This window comes from Solanum dulcamara, chromosome 4 (genome assembly GCF_947179165.1).
Source record: "Solanum dulcamara chromosome 4, daSolDulc1.2, whole genome shotgun sequence".
NCBI classification, from domain to species: Eukaryota; Viridiplantae; Streptophyta; class Magnoliopsida; order Solanales; family Solanaceae; genus Solanum; species Solanum dulcamara.
The window spans coordinates 77,810,687-77,830,516 of NC_077240.1; the positions used below are offsets into that span (position 1 = coordinate 77,810,687).

Sequence of the window (19,830 nt, forward strand, 5' to 3'; positions counted from 1 at the left end):
ATAGCTATTTCTGCATTTTTTTCAAAACAAATATCACCTTAATAAAAAAATATTATCTCAAAACAAGTGTCAACTTAGAAATTCAATACAAAACTTAGTAACATATTTCTAATCATACCCTTATATTAAATAACTATAATTTCTTAATACCGCTGAATTCTCAACAAATACCCGCCAAAAAAAGTATTTTAGTAAACTATATTATATATATATATATATATATTTTCTTCTTAATACTGCTCAATTCTCAACAAATATCTATATATATAAAAAGGTGTTTTAGTAAACTATATTTTATTTATTATTAGTATTTAATAGATATGAAATGAATTAAGTGGCATTTATTTTGATATGAATAGAGTAATAAAATAGTAATAATTAAATTTAAAATTTTATAACATTTTTTAATTTTTTTTTTTGAGATAATCCACAATCGCTATAACTTATGTCATAATTTTAATTCAGTAAATGTAAATCGTACTAAACAACTATGTGATAGACTAAAAAAATTGATCTCGAATCTGTCCAACTTAGTCATTGCGAAAGACTCGAAAACACTATTAATAAAGTCATTATCAATTCAATAAGGGTTGAGTAATAGAAAACAAACCGACTATTTATCGTTTCCTATAAATACAGTTTTTGTTGGCCTTCACACCGTTCACTCTTCAAAGTGGGTTGGTAGTAGGTGAAGATTTTGAGAGAGAGAAAAATGGCGACGAAAACTGTGTGTGTAACAGGAGCTTCAGGCTACATTGCTTCATGGTTGGTGAAGTTTTTGCTGCAGCGTGGTTATACTGTTAAAGCTACTGTTCGCGATCACAGTTTGTACTCTCTCTCTCTCTAATTTTTTTTTAATTCATTTTCACTTGAAAAGAATACTGAAAAATTGATCCTGAAGTTATCTGATCATTTGTGATCTTTTTGTTTTTTCATTACATATACACATTTGAATGATTTTGGTGTTCAATTTGTATAATTTTAGTTTTGTAAGATAAGCTAGGGCCTAGGGCTAAATTTTTTTGTGAAGAGTATTGAAAGCTCTAGATCATTCCAATTGTTGATACTTAAGTTTTGTTTCTGGGTTTGTTTTAATTTTTTTTACTTTTGACTGTTTAAATAGTTTTTTGAGAATGACTGGTTTGATAATTTTATATTTGTTTAATTATTGGAGGGTAAGAAGGAGACTTATAATCAACAATAACAACAACATACTCAGGTGTAGTCCGACCAGTGAGATCTGGAGATGTAGAATGTGCACCGATCTGCATGTGCACTAAGTAGAGAGGCTCTTCCGAAATTTCCTTGGCTCAAGGAGACTTTCAATTCGATGTAATAATTCTTTTAGTATTGAATTAGCCTAAGATGGTTTGATTATGCCCTATATAGACCTCCAAATGCGTGGATTCATACAATGATCGAAGCTGATTGATAATTTTCTTTGAGAATGACTGGTTTGATAATTTTATATTTATTAATTATTGGATGGTAAGAAGGAGACTTACAATCAACAACAACAACATACTCGGTGTAATCTGACAAGATGGGTTCTGGGGAGGGTAGAATGTACACAGACCTTACACCTACCTTTTGGGGATAGAGAGGCTCTTTTCGAAATATCCTAGTCTCAAGGAGACTTACAATCCGATGTAATAATTCTTTTAGTATTGAGTTAGCGAAAGATGGTTTGATTATGCCCTAAATCTGTAGGTAAGCCAAAGTGTTTATAAACTAGTTTGACAACTTATAAACTTAGCCAACTACCTCCTTAGTGCTTTTCTATTTTGTCATATTAATGTAATAATCGTTTTTTTATTTGAATCCACCTGTAGGTGATCCAAAAAAGACAGATCACTTGACATCCCTTGATGGAGCTAAGGAGAGACTCCACTTGTTCAAAGCAAACCTGCTGGAAGAAGGTTCCTTTGATGCTGTTGTTGATGGGTGTGAAGGTGTATTTCATACAGCATCTCCTTTTTATCATGGAGTCAAAGATCCACAGGTTACTCACTCATTCTCCTGATAAATATGGTTTTGATGGCTACTTTTGCAAGCTTGATCTTTGGAATTTCGTAGTTAGTCTTGTTGTAGCCTTACTTTGTTATTCACAAATATCTGTTCTTTCTGCTATTTATACAGAGATAATTCTTCAAATTATTATTGTACTTCTCTGTCCCAATTTAGGTGACAGATCTTTTCTTATTTTATCCTTTAATGAGTTGATTTATCGTCACACAAGTGTCTAATGCTTGTATTAGACTACAAGTTTCAAAATTTTTTCTTTCTTTAACTTTGAGCCCATTCATATAGAACCACATAAATTGGGATGTAGAAATATTATCTAGATGAAGGAGTTATTTTACCGAGTACCATTTTCTGATTACTTCCTATTGTATGCACGAGTCAGTCAATATCTACTTGATATGTCTTCACATAAAAGATACCGAGGAAAGTGCTTCAGTTCTCTGATAAAACTGTTGCCTCTGAATTCGCTTAGTAAATGACTTGAAGTCCTGCATAAACTGTTGCCTCTGAATTCGCTTAGTAAAATCTTTTCGTAGTGCATACTGACACAGAAAGACTTAAAATGTCGATTGGACTTGGGAGTTAAATAGTTAAGCAAGAGCTATCAAAGCTATATTATCTATAGTGGTCTTGTCAAAAGCAAAAAAGTGCAAAAAACTTATTTGTTGAGGCTTTAGGCGCAAAGGGCGAATAAAGCATGGACTTTAATGCAAAAAGGCCCAAAGGGAGAAAAAATACAAATATATACGATTAGTCCTAGACTAATGATGATAAGCATGAATGAAATTTTTTTTAACAAGAAATTGAAATTCTTTTACGATAAGATGAAACATCAATTGTTTAGTGCCGCCTCTTTAGAAGAGGTTAGTATGCCTTGAAGCCTTGATGACAACACTAAAATGCACACTAAGCAAGGTGAAGCACTCAACACGTTTTGAGCCTCGCTTCAGCGCCTAAGCGCGCCTTTGACAATACTGAGCTATAGTGCTGTATTTTAAGATACCGTCATAACGGATTACTGTTGTTCACCTTTACTAGTTAAATGTAAGAAAATCTTACCTACGAAACTGGCTGTAGTCGTCTTGGATCTGTCGGTCCTATTTCTCTGTTCTAGTTTTTGTTTTTTCCAGCTGTTGATGTAATGGATTAGCCCTACTGTTAACGTGCAGGTGGAGCTGATTGATCCTGCTCTGAAGGGGACACTTAATGTTCTTGGATCAGTTGCAAAGACAGCATCTGTTAGAAGAGTGGTTTTGACATCATCTGTTGCAGCAGTTGCTTTCAATGGCAAGCCAAGAACGCCTGAAGTGGTGGTTGATGAGACATGGTGGTCAGATCCTGACTTTTGCAGAGAATCACAGGTGCTTTACTGGACTTTTCATTTTCCATCTGTAGCACAGTTGTTTGCATAATCTCTTGAGCAATATAATATAAAATTTTTTGGCAACACGTGCTTTCTAGTACAGTGGTCAATTGCATTGCTTCTCTAATAGAGGCTGGGGGTTTGACGCCATTGTGATATTATAGTTTTGCAATTTTTTTTGTCTGATTTGAAAAAAACTTAAAGAGGTCAATGAATAAAAAATTCAATGTTTTTGAAATACAATTATTTCCTGGTGATAGCACTTTTGGGGTTTGTGGAGCTAACTATGGACGCATCCTTTGTTGCTTTTACCAGCTCTGGTATGTGCTTTCGAAGACATTGGCCGAGGATGCTGCGTGGAAGTTTGTGAAAGAGAAAGCTTTTGATATGGTTACAATAAACCCAGCAATGGTTATAGGTGGTTTGTTACAACCAACACTCAATACAAGTTGTGCTGCCATCTTACAATTGCTAAATGGTATGCTTGATCTTAAAGCAGCTGATTTGTCTTTGATATTGTCATCTGAACCTAGTTGTATTATTTTTGACTCATCCTTTATGATTTTTGAAGGGAAAAAAAAGAAAAGGGATCATGATTAGTTACCTTACCGTTTTCCTGAAGTTTCTCTTCAAGACATATCTGACAAATAAATGTCTATTTCTGTTGATTCTGATAACTCAGAAAATTTAAATAGGTCTACTTTGTACCATTTTACTTACAATATCTTTCTTCAATCTTGAAGAGTAAATATTGCAGATACTAATTTTACAGTGATTCATAATATGTTTAAATATTTCTGTCTTTTTTCATTTGCAATGAGCTCAAAGCACCTTTTTAATTTTACTTAATAATGACTTAAGTAATTTATTTCTTTGGTGGTAGTATGTATAGGTCTACACGATACTTCAACTTTGTTTCTGCATGCCACTGGCTCACCTCTGATAAGTGATAACTATTGCTCATTTATTTGGATATGATCTTTTTAGGAGGAATTTATTTACATTTTGGTCAAATCACACTACTACGGTTTTGTTGTGGTTCAGTTCTTTCGTACAATTTATTGTATAAATTCCAGCTCCTACTTGCACTGTGTTCTTATGATCTCTGCCAATTGAAAATGAATGGAGATGAATGAAGTTTTTAGTGTAAGATGTAATTTGATTCACCTGGATTAAATTAGTAGTGCATGTGACTTCCAAATCGATAGTTAAAATGTTAATATGATTGAGAAATTGCTTCAAATGTTAAATTTAAATATAAAATGAATTTGACTGAAAAAGGTTTATAAAAAATATTATTTGAAGTCCCATATAGAAAGTTCCTATTTATTTGGATTTGTATTGGACGGAGTAACTAGTTTCCCTCCCTGTTTGCCATTGTGCTTCCTCCTAATTTCAATATAGTTTGTTTTTATTTTTGTCCTGTTCATATTACTTACATTGTGTCGGAATTCATGGTAAAGTTTCATTTTTCTTACTGCAGGTTCTGAAACATACCCAAATGCTACACTTGGATGGGTTAATGTGAAAGATGTTGCCCTCGCACATATTCTAGCATTTGAAAACCCTTCAGCTAATGGTAGATATATAATGGTTGAGTCAGTTGCACACTACTCTGAGATAGTAAAGATATTACGGGAGCTTTACCCTACAATGAAGCTTCCAGAAAAGTAAGTTTCTGTTTCGTGTAATACCTTCGTGAAATGTGCATCTTTGATGTTAACTTATGATGTTTCACAAAGTAGTTAGAGCATGCTCCAAATACGTAAAGTTTGGCATCTAGTAGCTGCATTCATACGGTTTATTTCTTGAAATTGTTTCTGGCTCAAAGTTTTCGATCAAACTCTCCAGGTGTGCTGATGATAAGCCATTTCCACCAAAGTACCAGGTTAACATCGAAAGAGCCAAACAATTGGGTGTTGAATTCACTCCCTTGGCTGAAAGCATCAAAGAAACTTCTGAAAGCTTGAAAGAGAAGAAATTTTATTGAGATGCACAGCCTTGTGAATGAATCTGCAAATTTTAGAGAACAAGCTTCTGTATTTTGATATAATATCGTTAATGTCCACCATCCCTTGAAAAGATTGATATAATATCGTTTTGTGATCCAGAATTTTAATGGTGTAAATGCTTCGTGGATGTAGTAGAAATAGCTTGCATCCCTTGTATCGACGGTTATCTTGGTCTGTTAAAGCTACTTTTAAGCCATGTTATCTTTTGAATTTGGAAGTCATATGTGTTTGTTATAATATTTAGCATCCTACTATTAAATGTGCATTTGGCCTGTTTATGTTTGTGCAAGAACAGTACCATGATGTTTCTGTATGTTCTTCTCTTTTTAATAATGATGAGGTGTACAGGTTGACATAAGCGCATTTCAATTATTTCATGAGGTACCTACTATCTCATACTGGTATCATGTCTTGCTTTTTCTTACTCTTTGTAATTGATGTACTTTGTTCTAAACTTGTATCATTTTCATATTAAGCAATTTGACATTTGGCAACATTTGTTGCTAAATGCATACAATGAAATCTTATAGGAATGCCATTTATCATATTTCACTTGAGGGAAAATGCAGAAAATACCATGAACGCCCCACCGCCCCCACCCTCCGCCCGAGGTATTTTAAATCGGAATAAATACTTTATCAAGTATTGATGTTGTATGAATAACTAAAGGATTTTTAAATAGTGTATTACATGTGCTTTTACATATTTCTTAGCAAAGGGAAATTAGCTCGCATGAATTCAGATTAGTTGAGCCGCAAAAGTTTTAGACATCATTAAGAAATAAAGTAATAAAACTCAAATGAATTGTTAAAATGGACAAATAAAACAAAACATCAATTTTTAATTTAGGGACTAAGTAAAATGGAATGGATGGAGTACAAATGATTAATTTATTTCTATAATTGGGGAACTAAAGCACAAATTAATAAAACGATAAGCGAATCACAAGAAGCTGAAAAAATCAAGGATGTTTCCTGATGGTTAATGAAATGAAATCATGAGGTTTTAGATTTAAGTTTTATCATAGACAAAAAACATTAGGTAATTTTCTTAGGGAAAACTATACAAATTGGGCCTATTAAACAAAATAATTCGGAAAAATTATCAGGAAGAACACTTTTTAATAAATAATTACTGATTTTAGCGATAATTTTTATTTATTACCATCTATAGTAATACATAACATTATTATGATATATCTGTCATATATTAAAAGTGAATTATGAATGCAATATAAATGTATTATAAATGTTTTAAAATATATTATACTTGTTTGGTAAGAAATTGACACAATATATTATAAGTGTATTAAAGTGTGATAAGTATATTATCCATGAATAAAACTTGTATTATATGAGTTTTATAAATTATTCTCGTTGATATTCATTAAAACTGTATTAAAATTGTATTATACGTATCTAGTGAAAAAATATTATTGCTATAAATTGTAAATATTTTCTTAATATAGTATATTTATGTAAGTTTCCCAAATATTTATTTAAATTGGACTCAACCTAATATATTTACCCTGATTAGACCTACAACCCAAACTATTTATGCGACTGCCCCTTGTTCTATTCGCTGATTCACTGCTTCTTCTTTCTTGATATAATCGAAGTATATATAATATACTCTGATGGTATCTATATATTTGATGGCATCAAACAGTAATTAAACAGGTTTTTCATTGAAACACTGTCAGTTATATATATATATATATATATATATATATATATATATATATATATATATAGAGAGAGAGAGAGAGAGAGAGAGAGAGAGGGAGAGAGAGAGAGGGAGGGAGAGAAAGAGATATTCCGATGATATCAAGCAGTAAATCTGAATTAACAGTTAAAAACAGGGGAGTATAAAAATAAGGGGATAGTCGCTTGTAAATAATTTTTCTTTTTGAGGTTAAAGTATTTTTTTATTTATTTATTATAGTCTTAGTGCACAAAATTATTTGATATTCTTGTTGATGAGATGTATCAAGTTAATAAAAAAAAGGAAAATAAAAGTTAATAAAAAAAAGGAAAATAAAACTATAGTGTGGTACTCCTAGTCCTATCCTATCTTATTTAAGCAAAATTCACATACTCATTTACATTGCTTAAGAAAATTAACATGGATATCATACATAATTCACTTATTTTCAAAAAAACGTTTACTCCAATGATAAAGACACTAAAACGACTATAATTATGGAGTAATTCAACTGAAAATAATTCCCAATTTAAAATCACACACACTTATATTATAAGAATCCTACACAAAGATAATTGACTTAATATATAACTAGCCTCTTAAATTTTTTTTAAACTTTGTTTTAATTAAACACCTTAACTTTCTAATAAAATGTTTCAAGTAGACATTTTTTATTTAAATTTTGATTTATGTTTTGTGTGTATTCTTATCCATCTATTAAATAGTTAAGTCAAGCACATAAAATATGATATTTTTCTTTAATAATACACATCTGCGTTAGTAAGCCGTAAAACTCCAGACATTTTCTACTTGAAATCAATGTATGTATTAAAAGGAGATGACATATTTTATATGATTATCTTAACTATCTAATAGATAAATGAAAATACACACAAATTGAAATAAGATTGATATATTATATATAATGTTTTTTGTCATATATAATATTATATAATCTCATTAAAAAAGAATGACCTAATTTGACTTGGTGCGAAATTTAAGAAAATAAAGAGAACTTTTCAATTATGTGGTTCTAAGTTAAAGTTATGTCAAATGTACCAAAATACTCTTTAATCTTATATCCTTAAACATATCACGTGGCTAGTAGAAATTAAAATGTTGTTAAAAAAAAAAGAAGTCATTCTTCTTGAAACATACTAAAAAGAATCATTCTTTTTGAAACGACACAAATAATATTATTTATAAAGTTAAATGACGTAATATTTTATATTGAACGGTATATTTTTTAAAATTTTCCCAAAAAAAATAATTAAATTGGAGAGTACCTATACCTAGAAACTACCTAAGAAAGGAAAACAACATTAGGTGGCTAATTTTAAGGATAATCTCTCAAATTATTTTTTTCCCATCAATTCTTTATACCAAAACAAAATATTGCACATTTTCTCTGTTTTTTTCTCTTTTTGCTCTGTTTTTTTTCCTTTAGAGAAATGAGTCTGGCAGCGAAAACTGTATGTGTAACAGGAGCTTCAGGTTACATAGCTTCATGGCTCGTCAAATTCTTGCTACATCGTGGTTATACTGTTAAGGCTTCTGTTCGTGATCCAAGTTTGTACCTTTTCTCTTTCTGTTTTCGGAAAATGCAGTTTTTTTTCTGGGTTATTTGGGTTTGGATTCATTTGATGGAGAAATAGGGATATGGGTTTGTGATTTTTTGTTGTGGGTGTTGATTCTTGGATTTGGTTTTTGGGAAAAAATGGCAGAAGAATGTTGTTTTGTGTGTGCCATGCAGTTGATATACTAGGAAAATGCGGTTTTTTTTTTCTGGGTCATTTGGGTTTGGATTCATTTGATGGAGAAATGGGAGATATGGGTTTGTGATTTTTTGTTGTGGGTATTGATTCTTGGGGAAAAAAATGGCAGAAAAATGTTGTTTTTTTTGTGTGTTATGCAATTGATATGTTGTGTTTATGATCGTCTTGGGTTGTTTGGATCCTGGAATTTTGGGTTATGAAGATCATATGCTTTTTGATATCCGGAGATTGTTTGTTGGATTATTTTAACTGTCTCGTCGAAAAGCTTAAACTATTATGGGTTGTTTGGAATGGGGATGATGTAGACAAAGTCATTCCACCATATATATATGAGATGACTTTTTCCATCATTGTAGGATAAATAATGATTGGCATAAATAATCTAGGAACTAACTGATACCCCTAACCAAACATAGGATGAAATAATAGTGCATTTTATCTTGAGATTATTATTCCTTATCCCTCATACCAAACGGCCCCTTATAGAGGGATACACTTTTTTTTCTTTATCTTAATTCAGGTCAAGTGGCCAACCATGTGATTTTTCTTTTTCTTATAACCGTGGTGTTCGGGCCAGCTGTCAAATCCTTTTTCTTCCATTGTATTGTGTTCTTAGCTATGCCTGTATTGATTTGGAGAGATTTTAGATATTTTGAGACAATCCCATCATGAGATTTAGAGTGTATTTTTCTCCTTTTAGCAACTCATTAGATAAATTCAGTGTAGTAAAGAAAAAAAATCATAAGGTTGATCTTGTTTCGGTCATCAAGGGAACTTGAACTTTCAGTTCTCCGCTTATTTTAAGAGTTGAATAACGGAAAAATTAGATGTCAACTTCTATGCCCGTGCTATAGGTCATAGTTACTGCTTATGTATTGAATGCATTGTGATTTTTCCTGCAGATGATCCCAAGAAAACGCAGCACTTGCTTTCTCTTGGTGGGGCCAAGGAGAGGCTTCACTTGTTCAAAGCAAATCTGTTAGAAGAAGGTTCATTTGACGCTGTAGTTGATGGATGTGAAGGTGTATTCCATACAGCATCTCCTTTTTACTACTCTGTTACAGACCCACAGGTCCTTTCCGTTCTCGTGAATCTGATTTTGAACAGCTTACTTTCATTCTAAGTAGTGCTGAAAGAAGTCCAAAGTATAATGTCGGTTTCTAGATATTGATAGAAGTATGGCAGTGAGCATCTTTATTAGCTTAATATCAAGTAACTTTAGTTATCACAAACTCAATTTCACTTGCTATTCATCAAAGACAAGTCTTCTGCTTCGGATAACACAAGTGACAAATGAACCTTCTGGTACATTAAAGTAGCTAGATGCTATGGTGATGAACCATAACATGTGTCCTGTTTCTTTGAATCATATACTATATAACTTGCATTTTCATTTACTCTGCTCCTGTTTATTTTTTCATTTGCCCGGTCCCCCTTGTATTCCTTTCTTTCTCTTTTTCCGTTTGAAGTTTCACTATATTTTCTTCTTCTTTCAAGTTCCTTTTGTATGCTTGGCTGTTTAGTAAATAAATCTTAGATTGTGTAAAAAATAGAATACGATAGAAAGCTGTGACAGTTTAGCTAGTTTCAAGAAATCCTTTCATCATTGGTACTTCTTCCCTCTTGTAAATTAAGTTAGTTGTTACATCCTACTAGAGTGAAATTCTCAAAATATATTAAGCACCTAATAGAAAGTGTGAGAAAATTTTGAATTATGTTCTCCTTGACAGTCCACTCTCTGCTCTGGATCAACTCATGTTTAGTGGTTATAAAACTATATGGTTGATTGAGGAAAGTTTACAGTGAGTAGGGATCACCTCCTTAAAGTAAAAGTTGCGACAGTGGCTTGAACATCATGAGAGAATAATTAAATTATAGCATACAGCTATTAGAATAACTATTTTCTCCTTTCAATGTACTTGATGTGTAATTATGAAGTTTAAGATTTTTGTAATATTATTATGGAGCTTGTTTATGGACTTTTACTAGTTGATATAGTTCACATTTGGTAGTCACATAAGATTAATCAGGTTCTCTAGAAATTGAAATGTGTAAAATGTTAATGGTAGCCATTTTACGAAACCGACATCCGACTTGCTTTCAATGGTACTTAAAGTAAGTTAGTTTGTTTGTCCTTCTAGAGTTGGTTCCTGTTTCAAATCAACTCTACATCTGCCCTTATTTCAGGCTGAATTACTTGATCCTGCTGTTAAGGGAACGCTCAATCTTCTCGGTTCATGTGCCAAAGCACCATCAGTAAAACGAGTTGTTTTAACATCTTCCATAGCTGCAGTTGCTTATAGTGGTCAGCCTCGGACACCTGAGGTTGTGGTTGATGAGAGCTGGTGGACTAGTCCAGACTACTGCAAAGAAAAGCAGGTGTGCATATATTTTCTTCTTCTTTCTTTTTGAGCACATTCAAAGACAAATGAAGGTATTACCCATAGAATTCTGGCTAGTCTTACCATTATTGCATGTTTTATAATATTTGTGGTCAATGTCTCTCTTGCCAAAGTAAAGCGCGATACAATTGCATAAATGTGGGAGCTGGGAACGCTGGGATCTACAAAAGTTTTAAATTAGAAGCCTGACGTGTTACCTTAAAACATTTGTAACAAAATATAATCTGTATAAGTGCTATCCAGATTTGTGATGAATTAGATGCACTTTGCCTAAAGTTATTTTTACCATGGTTTGGTATTGGTATGGATGTAAGGAGGACCAGACACAATTCTCTTATTTTAAATCAACAAGAGCTCATTAACCGTGGTTCTTGACAACATGACTAGCTAATCCAATTTAAAGAATTTCTGAGTGCTTTTTGTCACTGACTAATTCTTATTAATATCATAAGTTTTTATTTTGCAGTTATGTCAACTTAAGTTTTTGATAATTTCTTACTTTTAGGTGTTCATCCAAGCACTTCTCTTGTTGGCGTAGTATTAGGAAGACACTTCTTTCTGGAGATGTGTGTTTTAAAGCTATGCAGTTTCAATAAATTTTCAAGTATAATGAGTCATCTAATCTTGGTCGCTTATATCATCTGTTTTATATGTCACATTGATCTGTTATGATTGAAAGCTATGATATTAGTTGCAATGTGTCCTGTAAGTGGCCTCGTTTTGTTTGCATGTGTAAATAAAGCACTCACATATTTTGGGGATCTCCACTCTTCTTGGCCTGGGCTTCAATAAAGTGGGGGGGGGGGGTGAGGGACTAAGGATGGATAAAAATAAGTTGACCCCCCTTTTTTCTTTCCTAGATTTCAATTGTTGACATCTCTCTTTTCTCCTGTTTCCATTTAGCTCTGGTATGTCCTCTCAAAGACATTGGCTGAGGATGCTGCATGGAAGTTTGTGAAGGATAAAGGCATTGATATGGTTGTAATAAACCCTGCTATGGTTATTGGTCCTTTGTTACAGCCTACACTTAATACCAGTTCTGCTGCAGTCTTGAGCTTGGTAAATGGTATGTTTTTTAAACTTCAATTAGTTAGATTTATTTAGTGAGGTCAAATGGCTAGGAAATGTTTAAATCTTACAAATGGAATACCAAGGTCATGTGGAGCGCCAAGGCTGAGGCTGTGCGCAATGCCAAGGCAGAACATATATGTTGTACTTTTTTGCTTTATGGTCAACATAAGTAGACGAATACCGATGCCATAATCAGAGGTAAGGAGAAGGTCATCTGCAAGGACAAGGAAAAAGATCTTTGTCTTGCTGGTCAACCTAGTTAGATTTTTCCAAATAATTTAACTAAACTAGATGGATCATCCTCCTAATATGAATATGACGAGAACATCCACTCTCTTATGGCATATAATAATGGGTTAAATTTGAGAGTAATTCATCCAAAATACTGGTCCTTTTTGTCTTTTTGTTCAAGTTGGGTGTTTTCCTGTTGCTTTGGCCCGAATGCAGAAGATACAGGGTTGAGGGGCTAGACAACAGGTGGTTCTATGGAAACTACTGTTTATGCAAAAGATGATGGTTGGGTGATATGCTTATTGAACTAGAGGTGAAGTCTCTTGTTAATGTGTTTTTCCTTTAACTAGAAGAGTTCTTAAGTAATATACCTATATAAGTTTAAATTTCAATCAAAGACTAAACTAAACAGAACAGAACAATTGAGGTAGAGGATATAAATGATGAAAATGCATTAGTAGGTCATTAACTTGTGCTTTTCCTTTTTCCCTTTTTTCTTACGATATTGAAATATGTTTGCTCTTAGTCCATTTTTATTTGCCTTGGTGATGGATGGATTGACGCGACAAATTCAAGGTGAGGTGCCATGGTATATGCTTTTCGCGGATGACATAGTCTTGATCGATGAGACTCGTAGCGGAGTTAACGCTAAGTTGGAGGATTGGAGACATACCTTGGAGTCTAAAGGGTTTAAGCTGAGTAGGACCAAGACAGAGTACTTAGAGTGCAAGTTCAGTGAGACACCTCAGGAGGTGGACGTGGAAGTTATTCTTGGTGCCCAGGCCATCCAAAAGAGAAGTAGTTGCAAGTATCTTGGGTCTATCATGCAAGACAGCAGGGAGATTGATGATGATGTCACACATCGTATTGGGGTAGGATGGATGAAATGGAGGCTCGCTTCCGGAGTGCTATGCGACAAGAAGGTGCCACCAAAACTTAAGGGCAAGTTCTACAAAGTGGTGGTTAGATCGGCTATGTTGATGGGGTGGAGTGTTGGCCAGTTAAGACTTCTCACGTTCAAAAGATGAAAGTTGCCGAGATGAAAATGTTGAGATGGATGTGTGGGCACACCAGGAACGACATGATTAGAAATGAGGCTATTCAGGACAAGGTGGGAGTGGCCTCGGTGGAAGACAAGATGTGGGAAATGCGACTGAGATGGTTTGGGCATGTAAAGAGGAGAGACACAGATGCCCTAGTGTGGAGGTGTGAGAGGCTGGCTATGGATGGTTACAGAAGAGGTAGGGGTAGGCCGAAGAAGTATTGGGGAGAGGTGATTAGACAGGACATGGCACAGTTACAGCTTACCGAGGACATGACCTTAGATAGAACGGTGTGGAGGACCCACATTAGGGTAAAAGGCTAGTACATAGTCTCGTTATTCTTTCCTATCCGTAGGCGCATTAGTGAGTTACAACTTCGTGTGCTCTGATTTCTGTATTTCTGTTATTTTTGTTATTATTTATTACTTTCTATATTTTGAATATTCTATTTTATCTGTGACGCTTTCGTTATTTGTTTTTTGTTTTTCCCATAACGCTTATAATTTCTTCACCTTATCTGACATCTTTTTATGCTTTTATTGAGCCGAGGGTCTCCAGAAAACAGCCGTCCTACCTTGATAGTAAGGTCTGCGTACACTCTACCCTCCCCAGACCCCACGTTGTGGGATTTCACTGGGTTGTTGTTGTTGTTGTATTGAAATCTGTTTGCTCATATGGATGTTAACCGTTCTTTTCATCATTTTGAATTTTCATTTTTCCATGCTATGTAGGTGCTGAGACATACCCAAACGCCTCTTTTGGGTGGGTTAATGTGAAAGATGTTGCAAATGCACATATTCTTGCATTTGAGAACCCTTCAGCTAATGGGAGATACTTGATGGTTGAGAGAGTTGCACACTATTCTGATATATTGAAGATATTGCGTGACCTTTATCCTACGATGCAACTTCCAGAAAAGTAAGTATTCATATAAAGAATAAGATCCCGTTTGGATGGGCTTAAAAAAGTAACTTTTAGGTATGAAGTATTTTTAGAACTTTGAAGTGTTGAAAGTTATTTTTATAAATAAACAGTTGAGTGTTTGGATAAAAGTGCTTATGTTGAAAATAAGTGTTTGAATTTTAGGGTTAAAAGAATAAAAAGGGTAGTTTGGGAATTTAGTTAAAATATAAGGGATATAAAAGTAATTTTTATGGTCAAACAAAATGGCTTTAAGTACTAGGAAAAAAAAGTTAGAAATCCTAACTTTTCATTTTTGACTGACTTTAAGAACTTTATGGCTTAAAGTTAGCATTAGGCAAACACGTCCAAAAGCTAAAAAGAGGCTTTAAGTTGGTTTTGACCAACTTAAAGCCAATCCAAACGGGCTCTAAGTCTATTTTTGCTTGTGATGGAACTTCTATATTGAGCTTTGATCACACAAATGTGCTATGTGGTTAGATGAATATGTTGATAGTGTTTTCTGTTGAATGTGTAGATTGATTCTTGTTCACTTTGTGTGTGTGTGTGAGAGAGAGAGAGAGAGAGAGAGGGGACACTAGCTTCTCCATTGTCTCGTGTGTCCTTTCTTTTCTTTTTTTTCAGTTTCAAAAAAAAAAGGACAATGGAGAAGCTAGTGTTATTCTGAATGAAATCTTAAAATGTGTAAAGGGCGATATACTGTCAAATTTGATCAGTGTGATTTCAATCTCTTAGTGTTGCCTTAATATGATGTTTGCGTATCCACTCCGAGTCATTCATAAATTGAATGCTCTTTGATTATATGCAACTTATATCCGAGTGCTTGCAAATCACTAACTTGAACCAGACAATGCCCATAGATTCCCTATTCTTTCTTGGTTGGACTATCCTTGCCAGTGATTCTAAATACAACAACAACAACAACTAGTGAAATCCCATAACGTGGGGTCTGGGGAGGGTAGATTGTACGCAGACCTTACTCCTACCAAGATAGGACGGTTGTTTCTGAGAGACTCTCGGCTAAAAAAAAGTATAAAAAGGGGTCAGATAAGGTTAAGAAATTCAAAGCAATATATGAAAATAAATAACAAAAGTGTCGCAGATAAAATAGAGTAATCAAAGTACAGAAAGTAATAAATAATAACAGAAATACCAGAAATGAGAGTACACGAAGTTGTAACTCACTAATGCGCCTACGGATAGGAAAGAATAACGAGACTATGTACTAGCCTTCTACCCTAATGTGGGTCCTCCACACCGTCTTATCTAAGGTCATGTCCTCGGTAAGCTGTAACTGCGCCATGTCCTGTCTAATCACCTCTCCCCAATACTTCTTCGGCCTACCCCTACCTCTTCTGTAGCCATCCATGGCCAACCTCTCACACCTCCTCACTGGGGCATCTATGTCTCTCCTCTACACATGCCCAAACCATCTCAGTTGCATTTTCCGCATCTTGTCTTCCACTGAGACCACTCCCACCTTGTCCCGAATAACCTCATTTCTAATTCTTTCGCTCCTGGTGTGGCCACACATCCATCTCAACATTCTCATCTCGACAACTTTCATCTTTTGAATGTGAGAGATTTTAACTGGCCAACACTCTGCCCCATACAACATAGCCGGTCTAAGCACCACTTTGTAGAACTTGCCCTTAAGTTGTGGTGACACCTTTTTGTCGCATAGCACTCCAGAAGCGAGCCTCCATTTCATCCACCCTGCCCCAATACGATGTGTGACATCATCGCCAATCTCCCCACTGCCTTGCATGATAGACCCAAGATATTTGAAATTACTTCTCTTTTGGATGGCTTGGGCACCAAGCCTAACTTCCACGCCAACCTCCCGAGGTATCTCACTGAACTTGCACTCTAAGTACTCTGTCTTGGTCCTACTCAGCTTAAACCCTTTAGACTCTAAGGTATGTCTTCAATCCTCCAGCTTAGCATTAACTCCGCTACGAGTCTCATCGATCAAGACTATATCATCCGCGAAAAGCATACACCAAGGCACTTCACCTTGAATTTGTCGTGTCAATCCATCCATCACCAAGACAAATAAAAACGGACTAAGAGCTGATCCTTGATGTAACCCCATCACAATTGGGAAGTGCTCTGAGTCCCCTCCTACTGTCCTTACCCTAGTTTTGGCTCCCTCATACATGTCCTTGATCACCCTAATGTATGCCACAGGTACATTTTTAGCCTCCAGACATCTCCCTAGTATCTCTCTTGGAACTTTATCGTAGGCCTTTTCTAGGTCGATGAATACCATATGCAAGTCCCTCTTTCTCTCCCTATACTGCTCCACCAGTCTCCTCATAAGATGGATGGCTTCTGTAGTTGAGCGTCCCGGTATAAATCCGAAATGGTTCTCTGAAATAGACACGCCACTCCTCACCCTCATCTCCACCACTCTTTCCCACAGTTTCATAGTATGACTTAGTAGCTTGATACCTCTATAGTTGTTGCAACTTTGGATATCCCCTTTGTTTTTGTATAGAGGGATCATTACGCTCGACCTCCATTCTTCGGGCATTGTTGCCGTTTTAAAAATGTCATTTAATAACCTAGTCAGCCACTCCAAACCTACCGAGCTCGTGCTCTTCCAAAATTTCTTGGGAATCTCGTCAGGTCCGATTGCTCTTCCCCAGCGCATCCTACGAACAACACCCTTAACCTCTTCGACATTAATACTCCTGCAATACCCAAAATTGTGATGCCTCCCTATATGTTCCAAATCTCCCAACACAAAGTCTCTGTCCCCTACGTCATTCAAAAGTTTATGGAAGTATGACTGTCATTTCTGTTTAATGAGAGTCTCCTCTATCAATACTTTTTCATGCTCGTCCTTAATGCACTTCACTTGATCCACATCGCGTGCCCTTCTCTCCCGCGCCCTGGCTAGCTTGAACAATTTCCTATCCCCACCTTTCTCTTTTAGTTCAGCATAAAGGCGTTCAAAAGCTGTCGTTTTTGCCGTCGAAACAACCGACTTCGCCTCTTTCCTCGCAATCTTATAAAGTTCCTTATTCGTCGACTCCTCCACCTCATCCGTGCTTTTTATCAACTTCGCGTATGCTATCTTCTTTTCTTCCACCTTTCCTTGCACTTCTCCATTCCACCACCAGTCTCCTCGATGTCGACTACGACTACCTATCGAGACTCCCAACACTTCCCTTGCTACAACCCTAATACAACTAGCCGTCCTATCCCACATACTGGTCGCATCCCCACTACTATCCCAAGCCCCCATGTCCTTCAATTTCTCTCCCATCTCTAGGGCACTAGCCGTGGTTAAACTCCCCATCTGATCCTAGGTCGATCATCCCCGACCCTCTTCTTTCTCGTCATCTTGATCCCTAAATCCATCACCAAGAGCTTATGTTGGGTTATAATGTTGTCTATCGGAATGACCTTACAGTCTTTGCACAGACCTTTATAATCCTTCCTAAGAAGTAAAAGGTCTATCTGAGTCTTAGCCACCGAACTACGGAAGGTTATCAAGTGGTCCTCCTTTTTTGGGAAACTCGAATTGGCTATCACCAACCCGAAAGCTCTTTTGTAACCACAAGAAAACTTTATGTATACCCAATTCAGTGTTCTCTTAAAGGTAACATAAAGGGTAGGCTTTTTGCTGCAACTCGATTTCTGATCGAGTCGAGCTGGGACCCAGTGCCTTAACTTAATCGAGCGAACCTTCTTTGGCTTATGTATTCCTTCTTAATATGTAAAAATACTGAATAATTCTAAAACTGTTCTGTCTCTTTTATGAAATTGTGATACTTTATGCCATAATAAAGTCATTCTTATTTTACGCCTCTAAGAGCTTTAATTTGATACCTTATCAGCCTAACTCGATTGTTCAAAGTTGGTCCTAGTGCATACTCATTTGAATCTTTAGTTTATCGGGTAGTTTCCAACTTTGCTTGGCCCTAATGTTTTCCTTCGATCCTAAATCACTTCAAATACATCTTGTATACTTATTATCACGTCCAAGTGATATTATATTGTACTAGTTTGTATCCACTATCCACCTTTGACATGCAAAACAATATTTTTGTTATCACATTTAACGCCTCCAAACGAAATTCTTAGAGTCGCTACATTTTTGCTTGAGGAGAGACACACGTGAAGAGGAGATGTGGAAAATGCGATTGAGATGGTTTGGGCATGTGAAGAGGAGAGACACAGATGCCCCAGTGCGGAGGTGTGAGAGGCTGACCATGGATGGTTACAGAAGAGGTAGGGGTAGGCCGAAGAAGTATTGGGGAAAGGTGATTGGACAGGACATGACACAGTTACAGCTTACCGAGGACATGACCTTAGATAGGAGGGTGTGGAGGACCCACATTAGGGTAGAAGACTAGTACATAGTCTCGTTATTTTTCCTTATTCGTAGGCGCATTAGCGCATTACAACTTCGTGTGCTCTGATTTCTGTTATTTTTGTTATTATTTATTACTTTCTATACTTTAATTACTATATTTTATCTGTGTCGCTTTCGTTATTTGTTTTTTGTTTTTCCGTTATCGCTTTTAATTTCTTAGCTTTATCTGACATCTTTTTATGCTTTTATTGAGCCGAGGGTCTCCAGGAAACAACTGTCCGTCCTACCTTGGTAGGAGTAAGGTCTGCGTACACTCTACCCTCCCCAGACCCCACGTTGTGGGATTTCACTGGGTTGTTGTTGCTACATTTTTGCTTGGGATTTTGTGAATACATATATGGAACTATTGGCTTTTCAGTGAAAAATTGCTTGAACTGCATTTTTCAAAATAACCTTTGTAGGTGTGCTGATGACAACCCATTGATGCAAAATTATCAAGTATCAAGGGAAAAGGCAAAAGGCTTGGGTGTTGAATTTACTACCCTTGAAGAAAGCATCAAAGAAACTGTTGAAAGTTTGAAGGAAAAGAAGTTTTTTGGAGGCTCATCTGCTATGTAAAAGGCTTCTCAAAGGTTTTATGGTTGTTGAACAATGTTGCCCTCCCACCCCACACAATCTTTTTGATCTTTTGGCTAATTTTAGAATTGAGAAGTCGAATGTTATATCCGTTAATAAATTTCGATCAGACGTGGTTGAAATTTGTTAGTTTCTATATCTAGAGATCTTCATGGATTTTTTTTTCATGGATTGGTCTTTCGTAAGTTTGGTGTTTAATTTTTGACCTCGTGAAAAAATGGTGTGTAAAAATATACATTCGCCAAGAATTTCTCCTCTTATTTCTGCTTTGTTTTCTCTGTATGTGCAGGAGAGAATCGAAAACTCGTTGCTTATTTGTA

General features: G+C 35.5%; 2 protein-coding genes across 2 annotated transcripts; both read left to right on the forward strand.

The window, feature by feature from the left end:
• Nucleotides 1-643: 643 nt before the first annotated feature.
• LOC129887692 (cinnamoyl-CoA reductase CAD2-like) lies at nt 644-5,663 on the forward strand. Its single transcript, XM_055962872.1, has 6 exons — nt 644-824; nt 1,833-2,002; nt 3,195-3,386; nt 3,704-3,866; nt 4,872-5,058; nt 5,240-5,663. The coding sequence occupies exons 1-6, from the start codon at nt 713-715 to the stop codon at nt 5,376-5,378; spliced, it is 963 nt and encodes a 320-aa protein (XP_055818847.1). The 5' UTR covers nt 644-712; the 3' UTR covers nt 5,379-5,663.
• Nucleotides 5,664-8,471: 2,808 nt separating this feature from the next.
• On the forward strand, nt 8,472-19,770 carry LOC129887693 (phenylacetaldehyde reductase-like). The gene is made up of 6 exons (XM_055962873.1): nt 8,472-8,673; nt 9,782-9,951; nt 11,067-11,258; nt 12,185-12,347; nt 14,358-14,544; nt 19,336-19,770. The coding sequence occupies exons 1-6, from the start codon at nt 8,556-8,558 to the stop codon at nt 19,490-19,492; spliced, it is 987 nt and encodes a 328-aa protein (XP_055818848.1). The 5' UTR covers nt 8,472-8,555; the 3' UTR covers nt 19,493-19,770.
• Nucleotides 19,771-19,830: the final 60 nt, after the last annotated feature.